The sequence below is a fragment of the Haliotis rubra genome, unplaced genomic scaffold, assembly GCF_003918875.1.
Source record: "Haliotis rubra isolate DU_JTF1 unplaced genomic scaffold, ASM391887v1 Scf637, whole genome shotgun sequence".
Classification (NCBI taxonomy): Eukaryota; Metazoa; Mollusca; class Gastropoda; order Lepetellida; family Haliotidae; genus Haliotis; species Haliotis rubra.
In genome coordinates, this window is record NW_025767343.1 from 68,911 (window position 1) to 93,051 (window position 24,141).

Consider the following 24,141-nt stretch of genomic DNA (forward strand, 5'->3'; position numbering starts at 1 on the left):
TCCAAATAAAAGATTGGTCAAATCTATTAAGGGCATTTAGAAGTGGAATGCATAAGAAAAGCAAGATTTATGGATGTCACCTTCTTTATTGTGAATAGCACTTAGTTTTGGAGTGTATGCTTGCTCCTTCATTACTCGATGAATGAGCAAGCATACACTCCGAAATGTCATGTTATTCACAATAAAGTAGTTGACATCCATAAATCTTCACTGCTTTTCTTAAAAGATTGGTCCATTTGAGGCCACTTAATTCCTCCAGAACGTCACATATGAAACCTTTCAAATCCACAAAACTTAAAGCATTTGGTAGAGTATTTGGCACTTTTGGAGCCACTTATAAAGGCTTGTAAAATGTTACTTGAAATCAAGAGATAAATTTATATTTGGTACTTGGTATTTGTTGTTGTGGCAATCAAGGGCAGATAATTAAAATAGAGCTAATTCTGGATCACCCAATATATTGCAGAATCTGAACCATATCGCGATAATCGTATCGCGAGATACTGCCGGTATATACCGGTTTACCGGTAATATTGCACAGCCCTAGTGTGAAATATGATTCACTTAAGCAATATCGGTATATAAAATGTCTAGATATTACAGTAATTGTATAAATTCACTAAAGATGTGTATTGTTCTTGTTTTCGTTTTCTCGTTCAATCCTAACATTCTACCGCTGGCAGATGAATTTAAACAAACTGTTTTGATTTGTTAGCATAAAAATCAAGATGGAAATTTTGATGGGTCCAAAAGATGACAAATTTTTCCAATTAATTCCAAGACGAAATCAATGTTAGGATATGCCCTCATACAACCAATTGCAATTGCAGTTTGAGGCTGACACAGTCAACATTTCTGGGATATCATTCAGGAAAAAAACAATAACAAAAGTAAGAACCAGCCCCAGGGAATTGCTCTGGATCAGTGCCCCTTTAACTACCTAAAACTTCAAAATCCACGTTTTTGGCAGATCTCAATAAACTCCTTTTCAAATTTCATTTGAGTGGTAAATCTGATAACATAATGAGAACTGTTGCATGTAAATCCATCCAGAATGGAGGTCTTAGTATGATTGATGTTTTTAAATTTGTAAAACATACATGGATGGGAAACCTATTTGATGTTACATTTGAGCCAAGATGTACCGGGTAAGCCGATCTCATTGGGTTCTTTTCCAAAGTGCATCAATTTGTCTGCATATTCAAAGCTTATTTCTATGAATGTAAACAAAAGTTTTTGGAAGAATTGTGTTGTTTCTCTTCATAAACTGTACCTTAAAATTTCCCCCCACGTCCATGAAGAGTTTATTACAGAACCAGTATTCTGTAATAACAATATTTTTGTTGGAGGCAATCATGTTTTTTATCACAGCTGGTTTGCAGGGAGCATAACTTGGATACTTGATTTTATGAACAGAGATAGATTATTTCTCGTTTACATAGTTCGATAAATGATTTGATGTAAGAGTCAACTTTACAATATATTATCTCATTATACAAGCAATTAAAACATATTTTATAAAAATTCCTTTGACAAACACAGTTGTTTCTCACAACTCGATGTTTGAGGTACAAGGGATTAAAAGCAATTGTTATGTCCTAGCCAGCTCTGATGAAAAATGGGAACATAATGTCGACAGCCAATTGGACTGGAAAAGTATTTATCTCAAACCCTTCAAAATTACCAGATACAAATCTAAGGTGGTTCCAATTTTGAATTTACCATCTTATCATTGCAACTAACTTGTAACTGGTCAAGATAACAGTTGCTTTGATGATAAATGTTCTTTCTGCACTAATGACCGCCATATAGATGGAATATTGCTGAGTGCGGCGTAAAACTAAACTCACTCACTCTGCACCAATGAGACAGAAACATTCTATCCTCTATTTTGGGATTGTGTTCATGTACAAAACTTCTGGAAGTTATTCTTAGACACGTTAAAAGTTATTCTTATACATGTATGTAACTACAATCCTAGTCCTGAGCTTGTAATTTTGGAGTTTAAAATTGTTTTGGTCTCAGATGACAGCTTTTGATTTGAAACTCTAAATGTCAAAATTTTTTATGTATATATAAATGCAAACTTTCCATCATCATTCCTACCTTGAAACATTTCACAGGATTTCTTCAGAACAGATATCATGTTAAACAAAACCGGTATTAAGCTGAAAGCCAACAAGATAAGATTTATCAGAAATGGATGCTGTGTTATAGTCTCAGGCAATGAAAGTACAATGTTCTTTCACAATCTTTAATTGCAGATGATTATTGTGACATATGCTTGGCCTGTTACCCAACAAGAGAGTGGATGTGTGAGTGAAGTGGATGTGTGAGTGAAGTGGATGTGTGAGTGAAGGAGTTGTTTGTTCCTTGTTATAAACCCCTGAGACAAGGGAAATCCTATACAATGTTCTTGTGTTATCCCACCCCAAACAGTTATCCTGCTTCCCTTGGCAGCAGTCAATATGTGTAAGAGATTTCTGTAATCAAAAAACAACAAAACACACACACACACACACAAATAATTTCTCCAAGAGGCCAATTTCATTTATGATGATTTCTCAAAGAAATACAAATATGGCTGACAGGCCATAATCAGATTTTTTGTGCCCTGAAGAAGACCCCATACAGTTACGAATGCAAAGTTGCAGCTGACTCCATCAGACAGTCGATAATCACAATGGTTTAAGCATATCTGACATTGATGGACTGCCCTCAAAATAGGCTAGAAGAGATTTATTTGTGACTAGAATTCTTTCAGAGGCATAACTTCTATTGGTTTTCTTATTTTTCTTATGCTTCACTGTAAGTAACAAGAATATTTTATAGCTGTTCTAAGTGTTGAAAGCATCACTAAACATACCTGAAACAATCACATGCATTATGTACCATGGTGTAGAATATATATGCTACAGTTATTTCACATGATCCAGTGACAGGACTAGGAAATGCTGACTGAAATCTAAAGAGCAGAGAGCTACAGAGATGAATGACTCACAGTTGTAGCCACAGAGGACCTGCAACATTTCAAACACTGAAAAACATCAGAATTCATTTGTGTACCATGCAAATAAGAACAAATGTGAAGAGTTTCACAAGGTAAAGATTTATTGGGAAGGAAAGGAGACATGATAAATATAATACAATACAATATGTACCATTCAACACAGTGTTGCGAACACAGTTTGTGAAATGTGGGTGCTCCAACTTACAATCATGCATATTCAGGCAGTTCCACATTAACCAGCCACAGTGGGGGGTGGGAAGGGCATAGAAGCCAATATAACGAATATTATGTTTATCCAAGACACTGACACACACAGACACATACAGGCAAACCTAATTCATTATCAGAGACCTTCACACACCTCCATCTTTACCCTGTGGGCCATTTTACAGTCAACACACCTCCCTCCTTATCCTGGACCTCCCTCACACACTTCTTCCTGATCCTAGACCTCCATCACACACTGCCCAAACACCTCCCTCCTTATCCTTGACCTCCCTCATGCACTGCCCACACACTGCCCTCCATATCCTGGACCTCCCTCACACAATGCCCTCCTGATCCTAGACCTCCATCACACACTGCCCAACACATGCACTGCCCACACACCTGCCCTCCTATCTGGACCTCCCTCACACATCCTCAGACCACCCTCACACACACCTCCTTATCCCACACACCCTCCCTCCCTCTTCCTGATCCTAGACCTCCCTCACACACTGCCCTCCTTATCCTGGACCTCCCCCACAACTTCTTCCTGATCCTAGACACACTCACACCTGCCCTCCTTATCCTGGACCTCCCCTCCACACTCCTCCTATCCTGGACCTCCCTCACACACTTCCTCCTCTCCTATCCTGGATCCTAGACCTCCCTCCCCTCACACACTTCCCTCCTTATCCTAGACCTCCCCACACACCTCCCTCCTTATCCTGGACCTCCCTGGACCTCCCTCACACACACTTCCCTCCTTATCCTAGACCCTCACACACACTCCCTCCTTATCCAGACCTCCCTCACACACACTGCCCTCCCTCCTATCCTAGACCTCTCCATCCACCTCCACACACTTCCCTCCTTATCCTAGACCTCCCTCACACACTTCCCTCCTTATCCTGACCTAGACCTCTCACACACTTCCTTCCTTATCCTGGACCTCCCTCACACACTTCCCTCCTATCCTAGACCTCCCTCACACACATCCCTCCTTACCCTAGACCTCCCTCACACACTTCCCTCCTTACCCTAGACCTCCCTCACACACATCCCTCCTTATCCTAGACCTCCCTCACACCTCCCCCTGTACTATAAACCTCTCTGGCATTGTCAACACACCTCCTTCCTTACCCTAGACCTCCCTCACACAGTATCAACACAACCTCCCTCCTTATCCTAGACATTTCCACTGATATTCTTATGTCAATAATAAGTTCATTTGTTTCTTCCAACAGTGACCAGTGACAGTTAGAGACCCCCGGCTGCTGCGGGAGGGGTGAGGTATGTATGTACATTTAGTACATGTACACAAGGCTCTGTGTGACCTACACTGTTACTTCAACATGTGAATGCCATGTATGCATAATTATCATCTTTTGCCACCAGTTGTGACTTGCATTTAGTGCATATAGACACACGCACATATATACACACACACACACACATCCACACACACACACAGCATTGCATACACAGAAACACTCACACTGCCACAAACTCATCCTATTTCAACACACAGCAACATTTCACTGGCTTCTGGTAACGGAATGGATGGGTCAAAACATAACAAAACAGATTCACACATTTGTTGTGGTTAATAACAGTGATGACTTGAGTATCAAATCTGAATTATTTGTGTGTAACAATATGACTTCCTTCACAACAGATGTCATTCCTCATGATCACAAATAACATGTAATTTTACTTGACAAGTACACACACATTGACAGCGTATTGAGAGAATTCATTGGATTCCTTGCTGTGAGATAATGTACTCAAACAGCACATTTCTACTGAAAATAACATGCCTTCCCATCGTGTTAATGGCTTATACAAGTGTTGTAACCATGCTCATGTTAGATATCCAAATACAGAACACATGTCACAGGTATATTGGTCTCATCCACGGAAATCTGAACACAGGACCCCTGAATGATGATGGGATAAACAAGCTGCATTTATCTTTTGACAGCAAGGTGATCATCATTTGTACTTCTGAAAGTTTGCTTGAGAGTCCTAGAGACTTGTCTGTTATTTGTTATCATGAGTAGGACAGTAAAATTTTGTGCTCAACAAATTTTGTTGTTCTTTATCAATCAATGTTTAGAACATGTACTTTTCTGTGAACAATACTGACATAAAAATATTGTCTTCTTAGAGAATTTGCAACCATATGTCAATAAAGATTTATTCTGGAGAGTAGTATGATTAACAAAACCTGTCTGTCAGGGTATGAAACTTGAGCTATTTACAGATTGTTGATTCTTGAAGACATCTTGCTATATTTCATGCAAGTAAACATATTTCCTCATATGATGGACAATATAACAGTAAAACATAAAGTAGATACCACACGACAAAATAGGTAAACTTGAGGTCTGAGCCATGTGCAAAAATATTGAAAAGTGATGGAATATGTCATATATTTGACAATAGAGGAAAAAACCATACACATACAACACTTGTAGCACAACAATGATATATAACATATTTGTGTAAATGTCTCCACCACACTGTGTGGACTCCATGTCACTTGAAAGGTCCTTAAATGTTTCTGGTGGATCTTGGACCTACTGCATGTAAACACGGATAAATCTAGCAGAGCACACAGTTAAGGTGGAGAAATAAATACAAGCCATAGGATATCTAAATCAATACAATTCTGGTGGGTTTTATCAATCAGACAAAAAGATGTACAGTGTCATACAGAGCTCTAATATGTTTGTACAAACAAACATATATAGTGTCTCATGGAGCTCTTGTGTGTTCTGCACAAAAAAAACACAAAACGATATACAGAGTCACACAGAGCTCTAATGTGTTCTATATAAACAGACAAAAACATATAGTGTCTCATAGAGCTCTGGTGTGTTCTGCACAAAAAACACAGAAAGATATACAGAGTCACACAGAGCTCTAATGTGTTCTATATAAACAGACAAAAACATACAGTATCTCATAGAGCTCTGGTGTGTTCTGCACCAAAAACACAAAACGATATACAGTGTTACACAGAGCTCTGGTGTATCCTGTACAAAAAGACAAAAACATTTACAGTGTCCCACAGAGCTCTATTATCCATTTTACAATGTGCAAGGTAATGACACAGAGTTGTGTAGACAACTAAGTACACAGTGCAGCAGTGTATCATAGAGAGAAGAAGTGCTACAGAGGACAGTATAGAGTGGTTGGAAACATGATGTGAGGCCCAGTGATAGACATGGGGCACAGTAGAAACAGCAGCAGTATGGTGGCAGCAATAATATTGTGACGTGCTCAAGCAGACATTACATGGTTAAGCTACAACTGTTTTTGGTCACTGTACACTTTAGCATAGATAGGCCTAGCTGCCATAGTGATTGTCTGTAGTGGGGAAAGATGGCACCCAGCTCTGTATTCAGGAATAGTCTGCTTCCTCATTTGTAGTTTGTGGGGTGCCCCATGTAATGTGGGTGTAGCTGTACATCAGTCAGTCTCACCTTGTAGGGAATGTAAGTACAAGACATGATGGAGGGGATACACTTCCCCATTCACTACTGCTGGTCACAGTATCAATGCCTTAGATAGATGTCTGATGGCAAGGAATAACCTTTAACCTGTGAAGTGACAAACCACTTTATGATAATGTTTATATGGCCAATATTAAGACAGGTGCATCTCAAAATCATAATGGTCTGGTGTATGTCAGGTTTAAAGTTCATTTTGCTCAATGAAACCCCCCGCTGGTGTTTGTAATGTCAGCAAATGGGCTAGCTAAACAATGTCAGGTGCTTCAGTTGATAAGTACTTAACTTACCAGCACATGTATTCTGTGACTTGTCTAGATGACAATAGTTCAGGACAGAAATCCAACTGTGTCACTATTCTGTCAACAGCCTGTGTTAGAAAGTAAATGCTGCACACATACTGACATTGCAAAATGTTTTGCATCTGGCTGTTGTGCTGTCTGCTCCTCACTGTCCCGAAAACCCTTCTGCACTCTCCAGTAACACCTCAACTATGACATCCACGCTTTCTTTCACAATAATACCCTTGTGCTTTCTAATGATATCACAGACTAACAGGTGATGTGGGTAGGCTTACTTAAATCCTCTAACAATATAACAAATTCTCAGTTATAATATTTACCAGGAAACAGACCTTCCACTTACAATCCCAGAAAGTAAACAACATACTTTGAAGAACAACACATCAAGTGGATACTTAAAGGAGACATAAATTGTGACTGTTCCAACACAGTACAACCCATTAAACTTAAATGACACAGAATCAATGGCAAATATGGAACAAATGAATAAAAAAGTACCAAAATCAAGGTAAAAAAATACTGAGCAGTAATGCCAACATATATTTGTATATGTATAGATTCTGCCCTGAACCACAGCATGAGCATTTGCGGGTGTTGGTGGGCGGTATTGGGTTGTGTCTCACCGCTCAAACCAACGAAGTAGCCAATATGGCCACTATTCCATGCCACCTCTATCACAGACAATGCTTTGCATGCATTAAAAATGCCAACCAGAGGTCTTCATAAAACTCAATGTTAAACTGAGGAACTGTTAATATTCAAACTACTATAAATTTGAAAGATCACACAACTATGGCTAGAATAGAGGGAGAGTCTACATAACACACATTGGTTTGAACAAATTCTAAATACACTACATCTGAGTTCCACTCTACATTAGAATGCCATTAAAATCAATTGACAATCATAATATGAACAAACTATTGAGATATTGTATAAAACAGACAGCAAGATGTTGAGTTGCGAGGAAGTTTAGGGCAACCCCATTTAGACATGGCCTTAGCATGTGATACACAGTCCATGTGTCATGTGTCTGCCTCCAGCCACACTGGAACTGAACACAATGATGAAATTGCCTGTGCTTCAAGATATGCAGTGTCCAAGTTGGTCATCTCTGGCTACCAACAAAGCGATCCTTGCTCTTTTGCTGGATGCTCACTGCACAACTGGTGCTTCCTTAGCCACGCTTAGCGCTTAACTGCTGCCTAGCATGGTCATCATTGAACTACCACTGGGGCGGCACTGAAACGTGAGTGACAGGTCAATCAGTGGTTGTCCTCACCAACTTATCGCTGAGAGCAAGGACCAATCAAAAAGATTGGACAGCAAGGGTATAACTTGCAGGTCAAAAGAAGTTTTCAAGACTAGAAGGAACCTTTTTGCCGGCAGGGCTTGTTAATTTGTAGTATTGCTTGAAGTCTGATCCCAGACTGTTTGCCACAAGGTCATGCATTGCAGAGGATGGTGAACCTACAAGAGATGAGCACGTCCATCAGTGGCCCAACACAACATAGTGGATTAGGGAAGCAAGGGTGGACAGCTATATCTAAGTGAATCTGCTCCACTTGGTGCAGGAACAGTGATAAGTATGTGTCTACATATTCACTGATGGCTACATTGGACTTAACTGTCAACACTGCACACACAAGGAGGGACTGAGCAGCTGGAACATACTGGGAAAGACTGGTTAGTAGTGAACTCTCAGGGCAGGTTTAACAGGACAGTTGAATGTTTGCATATTGATTTATCAACTGAAAAACTGAATTTTATCTCTGCCATTATGTGTACCTTCACCTTTAAATATCAGTTGTTATGTCAACTTTGGTAAACCAGAGACTCCTCAGCATAGTGTGTACAGCATAACTGTAAATGATTCCAGCAGATGCAGTCATGTATGTGGGCGTAGAGAGCTCTTGGATTGAATAACACCTCAGAAGACCACAATAAACTGCTTGTGTGTGATCAGACTGATGCTGTGTGGCTGGTTTCTGACACTTTCAACCCCAGGGCTTTCAGTCAATGTTTGATTCCATCACATGGATTAGCTGATAGTATATTACTGACAACAGCCTAAACTCCTACTTGCATCATGTCTGTGTATTGTTATCGTCTTGCATGATACGGATATTGCAGAAATCTGTTTGAAAATTATGTCATTACCCCTGTGATTCCTCTGTGAGTTGTGGGACAGATATGCTGACTGGCCTGCTGGATTGTCATTTTTGACCCAGATTTACATTCTTCAGGAAAATCATAAAACTAATAGTCAAATATTAATTCAAAATCATTTCAGTCTAATGACCAGGAATATGTATTTGCTCAAGACTCCAGTTGAAGAGTGATGGAGAGGATACTACGAATGCCTACAGGTTTATCAAAATTGTATTTATCAATAAAATATATAAAACAGTGTATGAATAGTGTTCTGATGGAGAAATAGTCCTCAATCTCAACAATATAAGAAGGGAACGCTTTCAAAAATCAGTTTTGTCAATATTAGATTGACATAAAACATACATCCTGTTATTCCAAAAGACTCCCTACTTAAATATCATTGCCACTGTTATTTTCAAGATAAGCTTGGCACAATAAATGATAATGTATATAACAGGGGTTGGTGTTTGAGTGGGAGTGATTATGTAACAGTGACTGCACTCTAGCAAACTAGTGACGTACTGAAACTGGCAAACTATTTACCAACTACTGTCCAAAACAAATATGTGCTAACATCGTTTCCTAATTTCATGTTTTTACATTCCATTATCAACAAACAGTATTAAAACACTACTAAATCATATGTTACGATCATGTATTCCATTTACTGCCTTATCTCTCAATAACTACAAGACTTACCAAGTTCCTATTTAAACTGTACTGTTGTTGATAGTTCTTATTGTTTAAGTCCACACATTATCTGGACACATAGCTGTCTTCAGGTGTTAATGTTTGCCAAAAGAGACTGGTGCACAATTTGATTAGCATTACTGTTTTCAGAGGCACGTTGCTGAGCTGAGGTATGTCTAAAATAGTATATCCCAGTATTTCATCCCAGGAGGTAGATCATGGTGTATGGAAGTTTTGGTGTGAACACCACAGTGTCTCAGTTTGTTGAGGATGGACCAGCACCTGACCTTACAACTGCTACTTCTACAACTACTACTACTGGCCGGCAGCCAGCATGGCAAGGGAGGAGAGGTGAAGATGGGGAGAAGGTGCCGATGCTGTGACTGGGGCATGAACACTGAGATTGACTGAAACAGCTGCGACCAGTAAGGGAGGGTACAGCTGAAACAAACAATACAAATACAAAAAGGCAAAATGCCCCAACTATAATACCTCAGTCTTTGTACATGGTACAAATATAAACTGTATCATTTAAAAACTAGATTTGTGTAATAGGATTTTCTAAAACTGTCTATTGAGCATTAATGAAAAGGAAGCACAATGAAATTTAGCTGCAACTGTGATGCAGCAACTAAAACAGCTACTTCAATCAGAGGTTCAAACTTCTGATTGATCAATCGGAATGAGGTAATGTCTGGTCATGGTAAGATTCCAATGTTGGTGACGTGGGGGAGTAGCACTATGAAGCCCTGTGTATTACCTAATGTGTGGGTCTTATCTGACACAGTGTAAGGGACTGTGTATGACTGAAAGCGATTCACTTATCTTCCCTCTATGTCTGGATCTATCATATCTTTGTATAATTTAATTCACTTTGAAGCAGACACAGCAGACACAGATGAATGCAAAGTGTGTTCAAAGTGCTGGTTTGGTGATGATTTCAAAATAGTTAGCACTGAAGTCCATGAACCCTGTCCATGAATTCTAGGCCACAAACTGTTCAGCTTATCTGCGATGTTCACATGTCATGGGATTTAGAGGAAATATGTTAGTTATATGGGACAAAACAGACATCTTGCTGTTAACAAATGAAGCTGTTTTGGTGATATGTAACTCTTCTGACCATGGTAAGTAATTATATTCTTCTGGATATGTTACATTATACTAGTTTTTCACTTTTGAAATGTAAGTGCCAAGTGAACCATTGATTATCTTCTAGTAACGTGTTTGTGCAGCATTGTGCATACAGATGGAAGAGAGTACTTTGCCTGCACATGACATGGCCATGCACAGTGTTCCTGCTCTGCATCAGTCGGGCGGTAGCTATTTGCACATGCAGGTGACAAACTCCCATGCTGACAGTTGTGTCAACTGCCAGCAAGTTCATGTATCGTCTCAACTCATTTTCTCATTTTTCACCTGTGAAAGAAAAGGACTGTGATCTGACTGGATAATGATAAGAGCATCCCCCAAGCTGACATAATCAGTGATTAAAACAGATTGGCTTTCATATTCACATTGTATATGGCTTAAGCATATTTTATAAACATAGTCAGAACTGGAAATGTTTATAGAAGGTTTGAATTTCAAGACCAGTACGAATGTGCATACTGATTATAGACAGGCACTTTTGACGCTCACCTGAAGAAGACGGACTGGAGGTCTTGGAGGTGCTGGCACTGCTGTCCCCATGTCCACCATGCTTGCTGTGGTGACCGCTACATTGTGAATGAATACCACACACTTTGGAAGCCTTGGGTAGATCGGCAGCACATTTCAACAAACTGTACACAGGATCAATCTCGTCCCCTAACAATACAAGAGTCATCAACATACATTACATATGCCCCTCAGTGTGCAAAGTTTCATCACACAGTATTGAACACTTCTCAGATTTGTGTCTGAAAAGGCTTCTTTAAGCTATTCTGAAATTGCACTTTTTGTATGGAATGTCAACTAATCTTTATCATTGCATTACATGTTTTATGATGTTTTATTATGTTTTCACATTATAATAAGGTTTGTTGCATAAAACAGACATAGTATGTATATACTTTGATGATGGCTTGTGTTTAAGATGAAGATCTCTTTTATTAGTTAATGAGATGTTTTACAATAAGAAAAATGACAAGCCAAAGAAAAGCGAATGTCTCTTAAGCATCTGTATATCCGTATTACAGAAGACATGCACAACGTCGCAACTGTTATAGAATTTACAACATTATAGATACACAGATTACTCTATGAAACCAAGCACACACATACAGTTCTCACCATGGTACCATCACTCTCTCTACAAACCATGGTACCATCACTCTCTACAAACCATGTTACCATCACTCTCTCTACAAACCATGTTACCATCACTCTCTCTACAAACCATGTTACCATCACTCTCTACAAACCATGTTACCATCACTCTCTACAAACCATGTTACCATCACTCTCTACAAACCATGTTACCATCACTCTCTACAAACCATGTTACCCATCACTCTCTCTACAAACCATGTTACCATCACTCTCTACAAACCATGTTACCATCGATCTCTACAAACCATGTTACCATCACTATCTCTACAAACCATGTTACCCATGACTCTCTACAAACCATGTTACCATCACTCTCTACAAACCATGTTACCATCACTCTCTACAAACCATGTTACCATCACTCTCTACAAACCATGTTACCATCACTCTCTACAAAACCATGTTACCATCACTCTCTACAAACCATGTTACCATCACTCTCTACAAACCATGTTACCATCACTCTCTACAAACCATGTTACCATCACTCTCTACAAACCATGTTACCATCACAAAACCTCTACTACAAAACCATGTTACCATCACTCCTCTACAAACCATGTTACCATCACTCTCTACAAACCATGTTACCATCACTCTCTCTACAAACCATGTTACCATCACTCTCTACAAACCATGTTACCATCACTCTCTACAAACCATGTTACCATCACTCTCTACAAACCATGTTACCATCACTCTCTACAAACCATGTTACCATCACTCTCTACAAACCATGTTACCATCACTCTCTCTACAAACCATGTTACCATCACTCTCTACAAACCATGTTACCATCACTCTCTCTACAAACCATGTTACCATCACTCTCTACAAACCATGTTACCATCACTCTCTCTACAAACCATGTTACCATCACTCTCTCTACAAACCATGTTGTTCCTCTACAAACCATGTTACATCTCTCTCTACAAACCATGTTACCATCACTCTCTACAAACCATGTTACCATCACTCTCTACAAACCATGTTACCATCACTCTCTCTACAAACCATGTTCCCCATGACTCTCTACAAACCATGTTACCATCACTCTCTCTACAAACCATGTTACCATCACTCTCTACAAAACCATGTTACCATCACTCTCTACAAACCATGTTACCATCACTCTCTACAAACCATGTTACCATCACTCTCTACAAACCATGTTACCATCACTCTCTCTACAAACCATGTTACCATCACTCTCTACAAACCATGTTACCATCACATCTCTCTACAAACCATGTTACCATCACTCTCTACAAACCATGTTACCATCACTCTCTACAAACCATGTTACCATCACTCTCTACAAACCATGTTACCATCACTCTCTACAAACCATGTTACCATCACTCTCTACCAAACCATCTACAAACCATACCATCACTCCTCTCTACAAACCATGTTACCATCACTCTCTACAAAAACCATGTTACCATCACTCTCTCTCTACAAACCATGTTACCATCACTCTCTACAAACCATGTTACTACCATCACTCTACACAAACCATGTTACCATCACTCTCTCTACATCTCCCCATGTTACCATTACCATCTCTCTACAAACCATGTTACCATCACTCTCTCTCTCTCTACAAACCATGTTACCATCACTCTCTACTAAAACCATGTTACCATCACACTCTACAAACCATCTACCATCAATCACTCTCTACAAACCATGTTCCCATCACTCTCTCTACAAACCATGTTACCATCACTCTCTACAAACCATTGTTACCATCACTCTCTACAAACCATGTTACCCATCACTCTCTACAAAACCATGTTACCATCACTCTCTACAAACCATGTTACCATCACTCTCTACAAACCATGTTCCCATCACTCTCTACAATCACATGTTACCATCACTCTCTACAAACCATGTTACCATCACTCTCTACAAACCATGTTACCATCACTCTCTACAAACCATGTTACCATCACTCTCTACAAACCATGTTACCATCACTCTCTCTACAAACCATGTTACCATCACTCTCTACAAACCATGTTACCACTCTCTACAAACCATGTTACCATCACTCTCTACAAACCATGTTACCATCACTCTCTACAAACCATGTTACCATCACTCTCTACAAACCATGTTACCATCACTCTCTACAAACCATGTTACCATCACTCTCTACAAACCATGTTACCATCACTCTCTACAAACCATGTTACCATCACTCTCTACAAACCATGTTCCCCATGACTCTCTACAAACCATGTTACCATCACTCTCTCTACAAACCATGTTCCCATGACTCTCTACAAACCATGTTACCATCACTCTCTCTACAAACATTGTTACCATGTTACCATCAATTTCTACAAACCATGTTACCATCACTCTCTACAAACCATGTTACCATCACTTTCTACAAACCATGTTACCATCACTCTCTACAAACCATGTTACCATCACTCTCTACAAACCATGTTACCATCACTCTCTACAAACCATGTTACCATCACTCTCTACAAACCATGTTACCATCACTCTCTACAAACCATGTTACCATCACTCTCTCTACAAACCATGTTATGACTACCATCTACAAACCATGTTACCATCACTCTCTACAAACCATGTTACTATTTACCATGACTCTCTACAAACCATGTTACCATCATCACTCTCTACAAACCATGTTACCATCACTCTCTACAAACCATGTTACCTCATCACTCTCTACAAACCATGTTACCATCACTCTCTACAAACCATGTTACCATCACTCTCTACAAACCAACCATGTTACCATCACTCTCTACAAACCATACCATCACTCTCTACAAACCATGTTACCATCACTCTCTCTACAAACCATGTTACCATCACTCTCTCTACAAACCATGTTACCATCACTCTCTACAAACCATGTTACCATCACTCCCTCTACAAACCACGTCCCCATGACTCTCGATATACAGTTTTGTGACCTTGACCTTTGACCATACTCTCTCTACAAAAAGAATTCCACAGGTGTATTGGAAATTAAACCTTTTTTTGAAAGGTGATGAATATAGCACTATGTAGTGTCCACATAACAGAATAAACTTGTATGCAATTTTTTAAGGGCTTAGAACTTAACAATCATACTTTTCTACCCCAAAAAGAACAGCAATGCACTGCACAATATACAAGCATTTCATAACTAGCTGAATGACTCGTATTCCATGTGGTTTTGTGGAAGTAAATTTATTTTGCAGTAGCCTTTGATCTAGCATTGTACTGGTGAATAATACATGAAATCACAAAAATACATGTAGTCTTGTAACCATGTATTGATGCACTGTGTTTATACAACCTTGTGTGACAATGGCATCTACACTGTATGGTACATGTAGCATGCAAGAGTATCCTCCCTTAGACCAAGTGGCCAGTCGTTAAAAGTGGTGTTGTCCTCATTAACGTGCACTGGTGCAATATTGTGCCATGAATCGTTGGTGCTCCTTGATTGGTGTTGCTGCCATTATTAACAAATTTCCTACATTCACATGCCAGCTCACAGGAGATCATACTGCCTCCGTGGTTTGCTTCAGTGGAGCATTGTCTCCCAGCCTCACTTCACCTACAATCAGCCTATTTTGGGATGCTGCAGATGGTTCTAAATGGTGGTTTTTGTTGGTTTGATTATTTTCAGTTTGATTCTCATCACATAAAAAATTCTATACTGCATTTGCCAGGTCCCACACTGAAAGAACCATACATGGGCAAATCACCACCATTGAATCTTGTATTCAGTTGTTAGCAATTTAAACCAATGCAGTCTCATTTTCAATATTGAACTTGATAATGTGCAGGATGTATGAGTACTTTTAGGTGATAAATTACTTCACTCATACCCCATAACATACCATTTTTTACAACAAATTGTATATTTGAGAATGTATACAAATTGCTCTTGCTGGTCTGGTATGTTTTGAAATATATTTGAATAAACACAGGGAACTAGCTATATTTATCCAACATGATCCTGATGCAGATGAAGAAGTGTTTTGGCATCTTCGCTTGTGACTAGTTAGCACATAAGTGGTTAAATATCTATAATTACTCCACTTTCCCTGACTACTGTATGTTGGTTTGCTGTTCCTAGCAGAGACCAAAACAGCCTGTGCACGTCTTCAAAGAGATTGGAGTAATGACTACAGCCTACAACAGTGTGTTGTGAAAATAGCTGCATGGAGTTAGTGGTGTTCTCAGCACACTCCACGGTACCGAAGTACTGATATGTGGGATATGTTCCCACTGCCTGGCGCTTTGCCAGTCTATCTAGGCCATAACCATCAGCAGTTGATCATCAGCAGTCACAACTTCAGTCAGATTGCTGGAGAAAATGCACTCCTGCACTAGTATATGCTTCACAACACTGTCATTTTGCCACTTATCCATTTAATTCTGAATCCGTAAATAGCCCACAACAAAGTAGGCAATTTCTAGCTGATGCAGTGCTACAGCTCCCTTATCATTCATCTAATTTTTCAAAATAAATACTATAATTTGCAGAGCATATGTTTTCTGCTTGCACAAAAAATATTGACATCCTTGCGGGTCCTATCTGAACGTAAGAGACATATAAGCTTGCACAATGAAATGTGATGGACGTTGCACTACAGAGCTATAGACTAACACTCTGAATTTATACAAATAGAGAATTCCTTTAAAATTGAAACAGTGCCCCAGTGACATGGGAGATTCAGAACCTGAGGAAATCTAGACTTGCTACATTTAGGACTTTGGCATTGTGGAAAATACTGGGTGGAAGGAGAGATAATGTGGACTACCAGAACTAGGTCAGTGTCATGAGCAGGAGAATAGCATCATAACCTCTTGGTGTTCCGGGATACATTACCAGTAGAACTCTGAACAAAGAATCTTATACCATAGGGGCAAAGTAACTTGAGATAAATAACAGATCAGTTTCTATAAGATAAGTTTGGAATTCTGGCCTTAATCAGATAAGCAAGCTATCACACAAAGTGCGCCAAACTTGCTATAATCCACATTCGTCAAGGTCTAAAAGCACAAATGCCAACCTAAAACACATTGCAGCACCCCACAAAATTCTGCTTCATCCTACAACATGCTGCATCACCCTACAACATGCTGCATCACCCTACAACATGCTGCATCACCCTGCATCATCCTGCAACACGCTGCATCATCCTACAACATGCTGCATCACCCTACAACATGCTGATTCATCCTGCAACATGCTGCATCACCCTACAACATGCTGCATCATCCTGCAACATGCTGCATCACCCTACAACATGCTGCATCACCCTACAACATGCTGATTCATCCTGCAACATGCTGCATCACCCTACAACATGCTGCATCATCCTGCAACATGCTGCATCACCCTACAACATGCTGCTTCATCCTACATCCAACATGCTGCATCACCCAGCAACATATTGATTCATCCTACAACATGCATCACCCTACAACATGCTGCATCACCCTACAACATGCTGCATCACCCTACAACATGCTGCATCACCCTACAACATGCTGCATCACCCTACATCATGCTGCTTCATCCTACATCCTACAACATGCTGCATCACCCAGCAACATATTGATTCATCCTACAACATATTGATTCATCCTACAACATGCTGCATCACCCAACAACATTCTGCATCATCCTACATCCTACAACATGCTGCATCACCCAGCAACATGCTGCTTCATCCTACATCCTACAACATGCTGCATCACCCTACAACATGCTGCATCACCCAGCAACATATTGATTCATCCTACAACATGCTGCATCACCCAGCAACATGCTGCATCACCCTACAACATGCTGCATCACCCAGCAACATGCTGCATCACCCAACAACATGCTGCATCACCCTACAACATGCTGCATCACCTTACAAGATGCTGCATCACCCTACAACATGCTGATTCATCCTGCAACATGTTGCATCACCCTACAACATGCTGCATCACCTACAACATTCTGCTTTACCAAACAACATGCTGCATCACCCAACAACATGCTGCATCACCCTACAACATGCTGCATCACCCTACAACATGCTGCATCACCCTACAACATGCTGCATCACCCTACAACATGCTGCATCACCCTACAACATGCTGCATCACCCTACAACATGCTGCATCACCCTACAACATGCTGCATCACCCTACAACATGCTGCATCACCCTACAACATGCTGCATCACCCAACAACATGCTGCATCACCCAACAACATGCTGCATCATCACCCAACAACATGCTGCATCACCTACAACATGCTGCATCACCTACAACATGCTGCATCACCCAACAACTACAACATGCTGCATCACCCAACAACATCACCCAACAACATGCTGCATCACCCTACAACATGCTGCATCACCCTACAACATGCTGCATCACCCTACAACATGCTGCATCACCTACAACATGCTGCATCACCCAACAACATCCTGCATCACCCAACAACATGCTGCATCATCCAACAACATGCTGCATCACCCACAACATTCTGCTTTACCAAACAACATGCTGCATCACCCAACAACATGCTGCATCACCCAGCAACATGCTGCACCACCCTACAACATGCTGCATCACCTACAACATTCTGCTTTACCAAACAACATGCTGCATCACCCTACAACATGCTGCATCACCCAACAACACACAGCCACAGCCCACAACACACACTTTTACTATACAACACTGCTTCACCCTACAGCATACTGCTTCATCCTACAACATACCGCTTCATCCTACAACATACTAATTCTCACTAAAAATTACTGCTTCACCCTATGAGACAGTTTCACCCAACAGCACACTGCACCACACTATTGAAGATGTATAAATGGACTCACTCTCTTCAGACTCTTCCTCCTCCTGGTCCTTGGAGTCTTTCCTTCTCAGACTTCCCTTCTTCTGAAACATGTATTGTTCATGCACATATGTGGAGGAAGTCAAGCTTAGTGAATGTTGCCACTATCATAACCAGGACCCACAGTAGAAGAAAACCCTTATGGAAATTGTTCCATACAGATTACTAAACGAGTGTCTGTCAGATACCATTTATCTTACAACGATTTGTAAGATAAATGGTATCTGACAGACAAGAGTACAGTAATCTGTTTCTTATACACCATAAAATCGCACCATTTAATGGTCGAATAGATTCAAATTTCACATTTTCTCATCGTAGCTGCGCGTAATATTCACAACACAATGTTTATGAATGAGTGACGTCACTTGGCTTCCTAATCAGGAACAATTACATGTATTGTTAGTAATTATTAGTAAACTTACCTCTGGATTATGGTTGCCTTATTCCTGTGGATTCCACAGACACATACAGAATGGAAATTTTTTACTAAGTCATAGCTATCTCTAGTGGTATGCTTAAAAGAGTTATGCAGTTATCTCCCTTAGCTGTGATGTCACAACGTAGTTGTTGAAAACCTCTCATGATTTTTCTGAAGAATCCTCGTGGGGAGGTAGGGTGGGCACTAGATCCCATAATCCAGAGGTAAGTTTACTAATGATTACTAACAATACATGTTATTGTTCCCAATTATGTTGTAAACATTCCCTCTGGATTATGGTTGCCAGAATGACACATAAGGAAGGAGGGTTTATGCAGATGATAAATACAGCAATACCACTAATTATCCCGTTATAGTCTATGACATAACAATTAGGGTAACTATGACTTAGGTGATGAAATGTAATTATATGAATTATCTAGATCATTCCCTGGATGTTCCAGTATTCAATTACCTAAAGGGAAGGATCATACTCGTGGGGGAGAAATATTTGGTGTTTGGAGAAGCCTGTGACGTCACTTTCGGTCCAAGACGTCATATCCGGTTCTGTAGTAGTCTATTTGACTGATTCTCATTTTAACCGTTTTCTGTGACGTCACTTCCTGTTTGATGACGTCACTTCCTGTTTGATGACATCACTTCCTGTTTGATGACGTCACTTCCGGTTCATGGCGTCACTTCCGGTTCATGACGTCACCTCCGGTTCATGACGTCACTTCCGGTAAGTGATTTCAAGTCTTCTCGTAGATTATTTAACTGGAGTAATAAACTGCAGCGGATATAATAATTCCAATTACTGGTGATAAATATTAGAAGATAGGGTTCTTCAAAGATCCTCATCCTTCCATTTACTGTTAACCTGTTTCCTCCCTCACAGTCCAAAATAGTGAACCATTGCTGAGTTTGGATATATCTGCGCCGCGCCACGCAACGCACGCCACGCCACCCACCCACCCACACACCACACACCCACACACCACACACACACACACACACACACACACACACACACACACACACAGAGGAGAAACAGGTAGAGGAGAGGCGCTGTCACTAGAGGTTCCATTGTCTGTAGGCTCTTGAAGGATGGAGTGACGTTTCGCAAAAGCAAATTGGTGTAGGGATTAGATATGTTCCACCAGCATCCAGCAACAATCTGATCTATGGAAATGGACCCCCAAGCTGCCAGTAATGGCAGCCAGGCCCTGGTCTCATGCAGGGAAAACTATTGTTCACTAAGTTGGGTCACAGTCCTGGGTCACAGTCCTCGTAAACAAAAGTGATTGTCTTCCTAAGCCAAGACGATATAATATTTAATCAAGATCTCCAAATCAACAATTGTCTTGCCAGAGATAAAAAGACAGCGGCAACTACGTCTGATGTTGAGAGTATGCTGGATATACCATTTCAGAACTCGAACAGGTCATAGGAGTCTAGTTCTGCCTGATCTAGAGGCAGAGGTAGGGAATACTTGTATCTGGTATACTCTGTGGCCGAGAGACTGCTAGCAGAAGCCTGATTCTTGGCAAGAAAAAACTGGTAAAGCTATATCCTCCTGTAAAGGTGATTGACTAAAGTCTATGGAAAAAAATTCTGATATTCTGGAACTGGAAGCTGTGGCAATGACAAGTAGAAAACCCACCTTTTAAGGAGAAGAAATGTCACTGAAATTTCCTGCAAAGGTTTGGAAGACTTCTGGAGAGACTACAGAATCAGACATGAAGCCAATTTTGGGAAGATTGTAGGATTAGGAGCTGAGAAAAATGATCTAATCGGCTTGTAGAGCAAGCTGTTAGAACCACTGCTAGTCCTTGTATATCTCAAACAGAAGCGATTGCTGATCTGTAGCCCACCATAGTACCGTGTTTCACTGTCTTAACGTCACTAAGATAAAGGAGAAATCTGCTAAGAAATCGTTGAGATAGCCCTGAATCTGAATTCCCCTCAACATAAAAAAATGGAGGATTGATATCATAACAATGAAAAATATCCAGAGATTGTTGAAACAATTTCCTCATTGGATTGTCCTGGAAGATTCTTATCTCCAGTCAAGAGGTGAGATGGTTCTATAGCTGCCGAATGGTCTAACACAATCACTTGAGTGTGATTGGCATCGGAAAACTGCCTGAAAAACGACGTCCAAAGAGGGGTGGGCAAGCATCCCTCGTGGGCTGACATGGCCACCATGGTATCTTGATTAATTGCCGTATAATCCTCAAAACCTGGGTGAGGAAACTACCAGATTCCCAAGACATGGCAACCACCGTATGGATATCGATCTAGTATGAATGGTCTAAAACCTAAAGCTCCCTAGGACTAGGAGTAACGTGATTTGTGAACGAAAGTTTGGGATAATTTTGAGTACAGGTTTGAGAAATCCCTATCAATTTGAAGCACTGGCAGGGAAAAAACAACCCCATCCTATCAGGGTTGACATGGGCTTGTCTATTCAACCCCTAGCCGAGGATGCTAAGCCTTCGTATTTGCGATATTGGGACTGAATTGTCCAGCCACGTTGTGCAGCGAACGCAGACACGAAATCACCGAATAATTTCCCACATGGTGCATAAAATTCTTACAGCACATCTCCAATGGCGCGTCATATTTCTAAAGAAATGTACCTTCATAGAAAAAATATCACTAATCAATGCGCCGTTGATTAAACCCATGATTAAACTCATGTCCGCCCGTAACACTCTACAACCTAAAACGATGTTTACGGCGCCCATTTGCAGTGTTTTAGCTCTCGGCCAATCAGCTTCATTCAGTCTGCAGTAAATACTATGTATCAGCCAATTAAATAATTTTTTTATATTGTAGCTTACACAAGGTCTAGGCTGGTTCCCAAGCTGGTTCCCGGCTCCCTGTGCGCTCACGAACTTGCGCCACATTGCGTATATTGCGATAAGCGAGACGGGGCCCAGCTTAACACATGGTCGCAAAGCATGGCAGAAGTAGGCAGACCAAACAGAAGATGCCATTAGCGTGTTTAGGGAGATGAGGATGATTAAGAAGTAAACAAACGACAGAATACACCTTCCAAGATCCGTCAGAATGCAGAGGGATAATAGGCACTTGTTAGAACAATAAATGTGCCCTATAACACGCCTTTTCCATGTACAAGGCACATGCTCAAGGTGTTGACATGTTACTTTTTATTACCCCTGATAACCCATGCTGCCAAAAGGCACTAGAAAGTTGAATAGCTACATGATTTATCCCACCAGGTACCCATTTACCCTGCTGGGTTATATAGAAGCAATTTGAATAAACTCACTTGCCAGTATTCAGTGACTGGATATCAGTCTTGTTTCCAACCTAACGGTATATGACGGTTTTGTGAGCCAACGTCAGTTTGGAACTTTCAAGACATCAAATGTTGATTGTTTAATAACGACAAACAAAATAAAATAAGACATGTCAGGTATTTAAGCAGTACCGAGCAGTCAAAAAACAACAAAAACAAAACAGTCATCGCAAAGAAACCAAGTTAGATATCTGAACTAAGGGCCCAGTAGCAGTTCGTCAACAATGACGCAAGCTTTTAAATCCACTGCCTATTTGAGATAATTGTGTGTCAAATATGCAGGTTATCTGCGTCATGACAAACACTCCCTTATATCTATCCCCCTGAAGGTAGATGTCTACTGAGAGTTGAGAAGTGAGAAATTCAAATGCCGTTTCACAAGTGATTTTTTGGGAAGAGATGTCTTGGGAGGTCCTTCTGCTTGACATAAAGGGCGACTAATAGAAACAGGTGGTCAGGCTCGCTGACTTGGTTAGCACAATAAGTCATTGTATCCCAATTGTGTAGATCGATGCTCATGTTGTTAAACACTTGATTGTCTGGTCCAGACTCGATTAATTACAGGCCGCCGCCATAAAGATGGAATATTGCCGAGTGAAGCAGAAAGCATTACTAGCTCACTCAAGCCATTGTGGTTGATACTCGACTACCCATGTATAGAGTAAAGAGTATCTCAGCTGCCTACAGGTATAGACACTAAACTATGGCTCTTGCCGGCGTCATACAAGTTACTATGGCTGATGATCCCGTAGGCGGCACCCGACCATGGTCAATGCCGTTGGGCTTTGCGACTCCGACCCCATGATGCGGAAATAAACGATTGCCTGCCAAGCGGGCTTACTGATAGTAGGGTCAAACGCAAGCGGTTGAACTCCCGGGACTGATGGCAGGACCCCGTGTGGCTTGTGCCATGGGCATAAGCTGTCGTCGGTCGACCTCGTCGACATAGTCGGTGTCAACCTGATCCGAGACATATCCCGTTATGCCATGCCATCGATCAGCCCAACTACCCATGGCTATGGGAGACGGCAGCTGGTAGACAGCCGTGAAGCCCGTGTCTCCCCCGTAGCCGGTACGGTTGACTTGAATGATCCCATACGTGTGGTCCGCAAGCGGTCCACGGGATCAGCCCCTTTATGCTCGCGCAGCTCCAATCCGCCTGTGCGGGAAAGGGTGGCCGGCCGAGAGGTCTTTTTTATGAGTTGTAACCGTTGCTGGTTGAAACCCAGGGACTGAAGGCAGGGCTTGTGCAGCTTGTGCCATGGACAAATCCTGCCTAATAGACATAGT

General features: G+C 40.8%; 1 protein-coding gene and 1 long non-coding RNA gene across 7 annotated transcripts in view; both read right to left on the reverse strand.

Moving 5' to 3' along the window:
- Positions 1 to 3,088: 3,088 nt before the first annotated feature.
- On the reverse strand, positions 3,089 to 4,703 carry LOC124256725. Of its 6 annotated transcripts, XR_006893066.1 has the most exons (7): positions 4,344 to 4,703; positions 4,167 to 4,304; positions 3,918 to 3,948; positions 3,839 to 3,850; positions 3,718 to 3,749; positions 3,462 to 3,547; positions 3,089 to 3,430 (listed from the first exon to the last, which is right to left on the reverse strand). It is a non-coding gene; the product is annotated as an uncharacterized LOC124256725 (long non-coding RNA). The 6 variants fall into 6 exon arrangements; XR_006893064.1 differs by lacking the exons at positions 3,718 to 3,749; positions 3,839 to 3,850 and adding an exon at positions 3,790 to 3,821 and having other exon boundaries at positions 3,462 to 3,516; XR_006893065.1 differs by lacking the exon at positions 3,718 to 3,749 and having other exon boundaries at positions 3,462 to 3,516; positions 3,790 to 3,850.
- A 697-nt stretch (positions 4,704 to 5,400) lies between these two features.
- Positions 5,401 to 24,141, reverse strand: part of LOC124256724 — a 310,586-nt gene continuing 291,845 nt past the window's right edge. The window contains 3 exon segments of the mRNA XM_046690688.1: positions 5,401 to 8,504; positions 11,520 to 11,687; positions 19,086 to 19,146. Coding sequence (XP_046546644.1) covers positions 8,380 to 8,504; positions 11,520 to 11,687; positions 19,086 to 19,146 — 354 coding nt within the window. The 3' untranslated portion in view covers positions 5,401 to 8,379.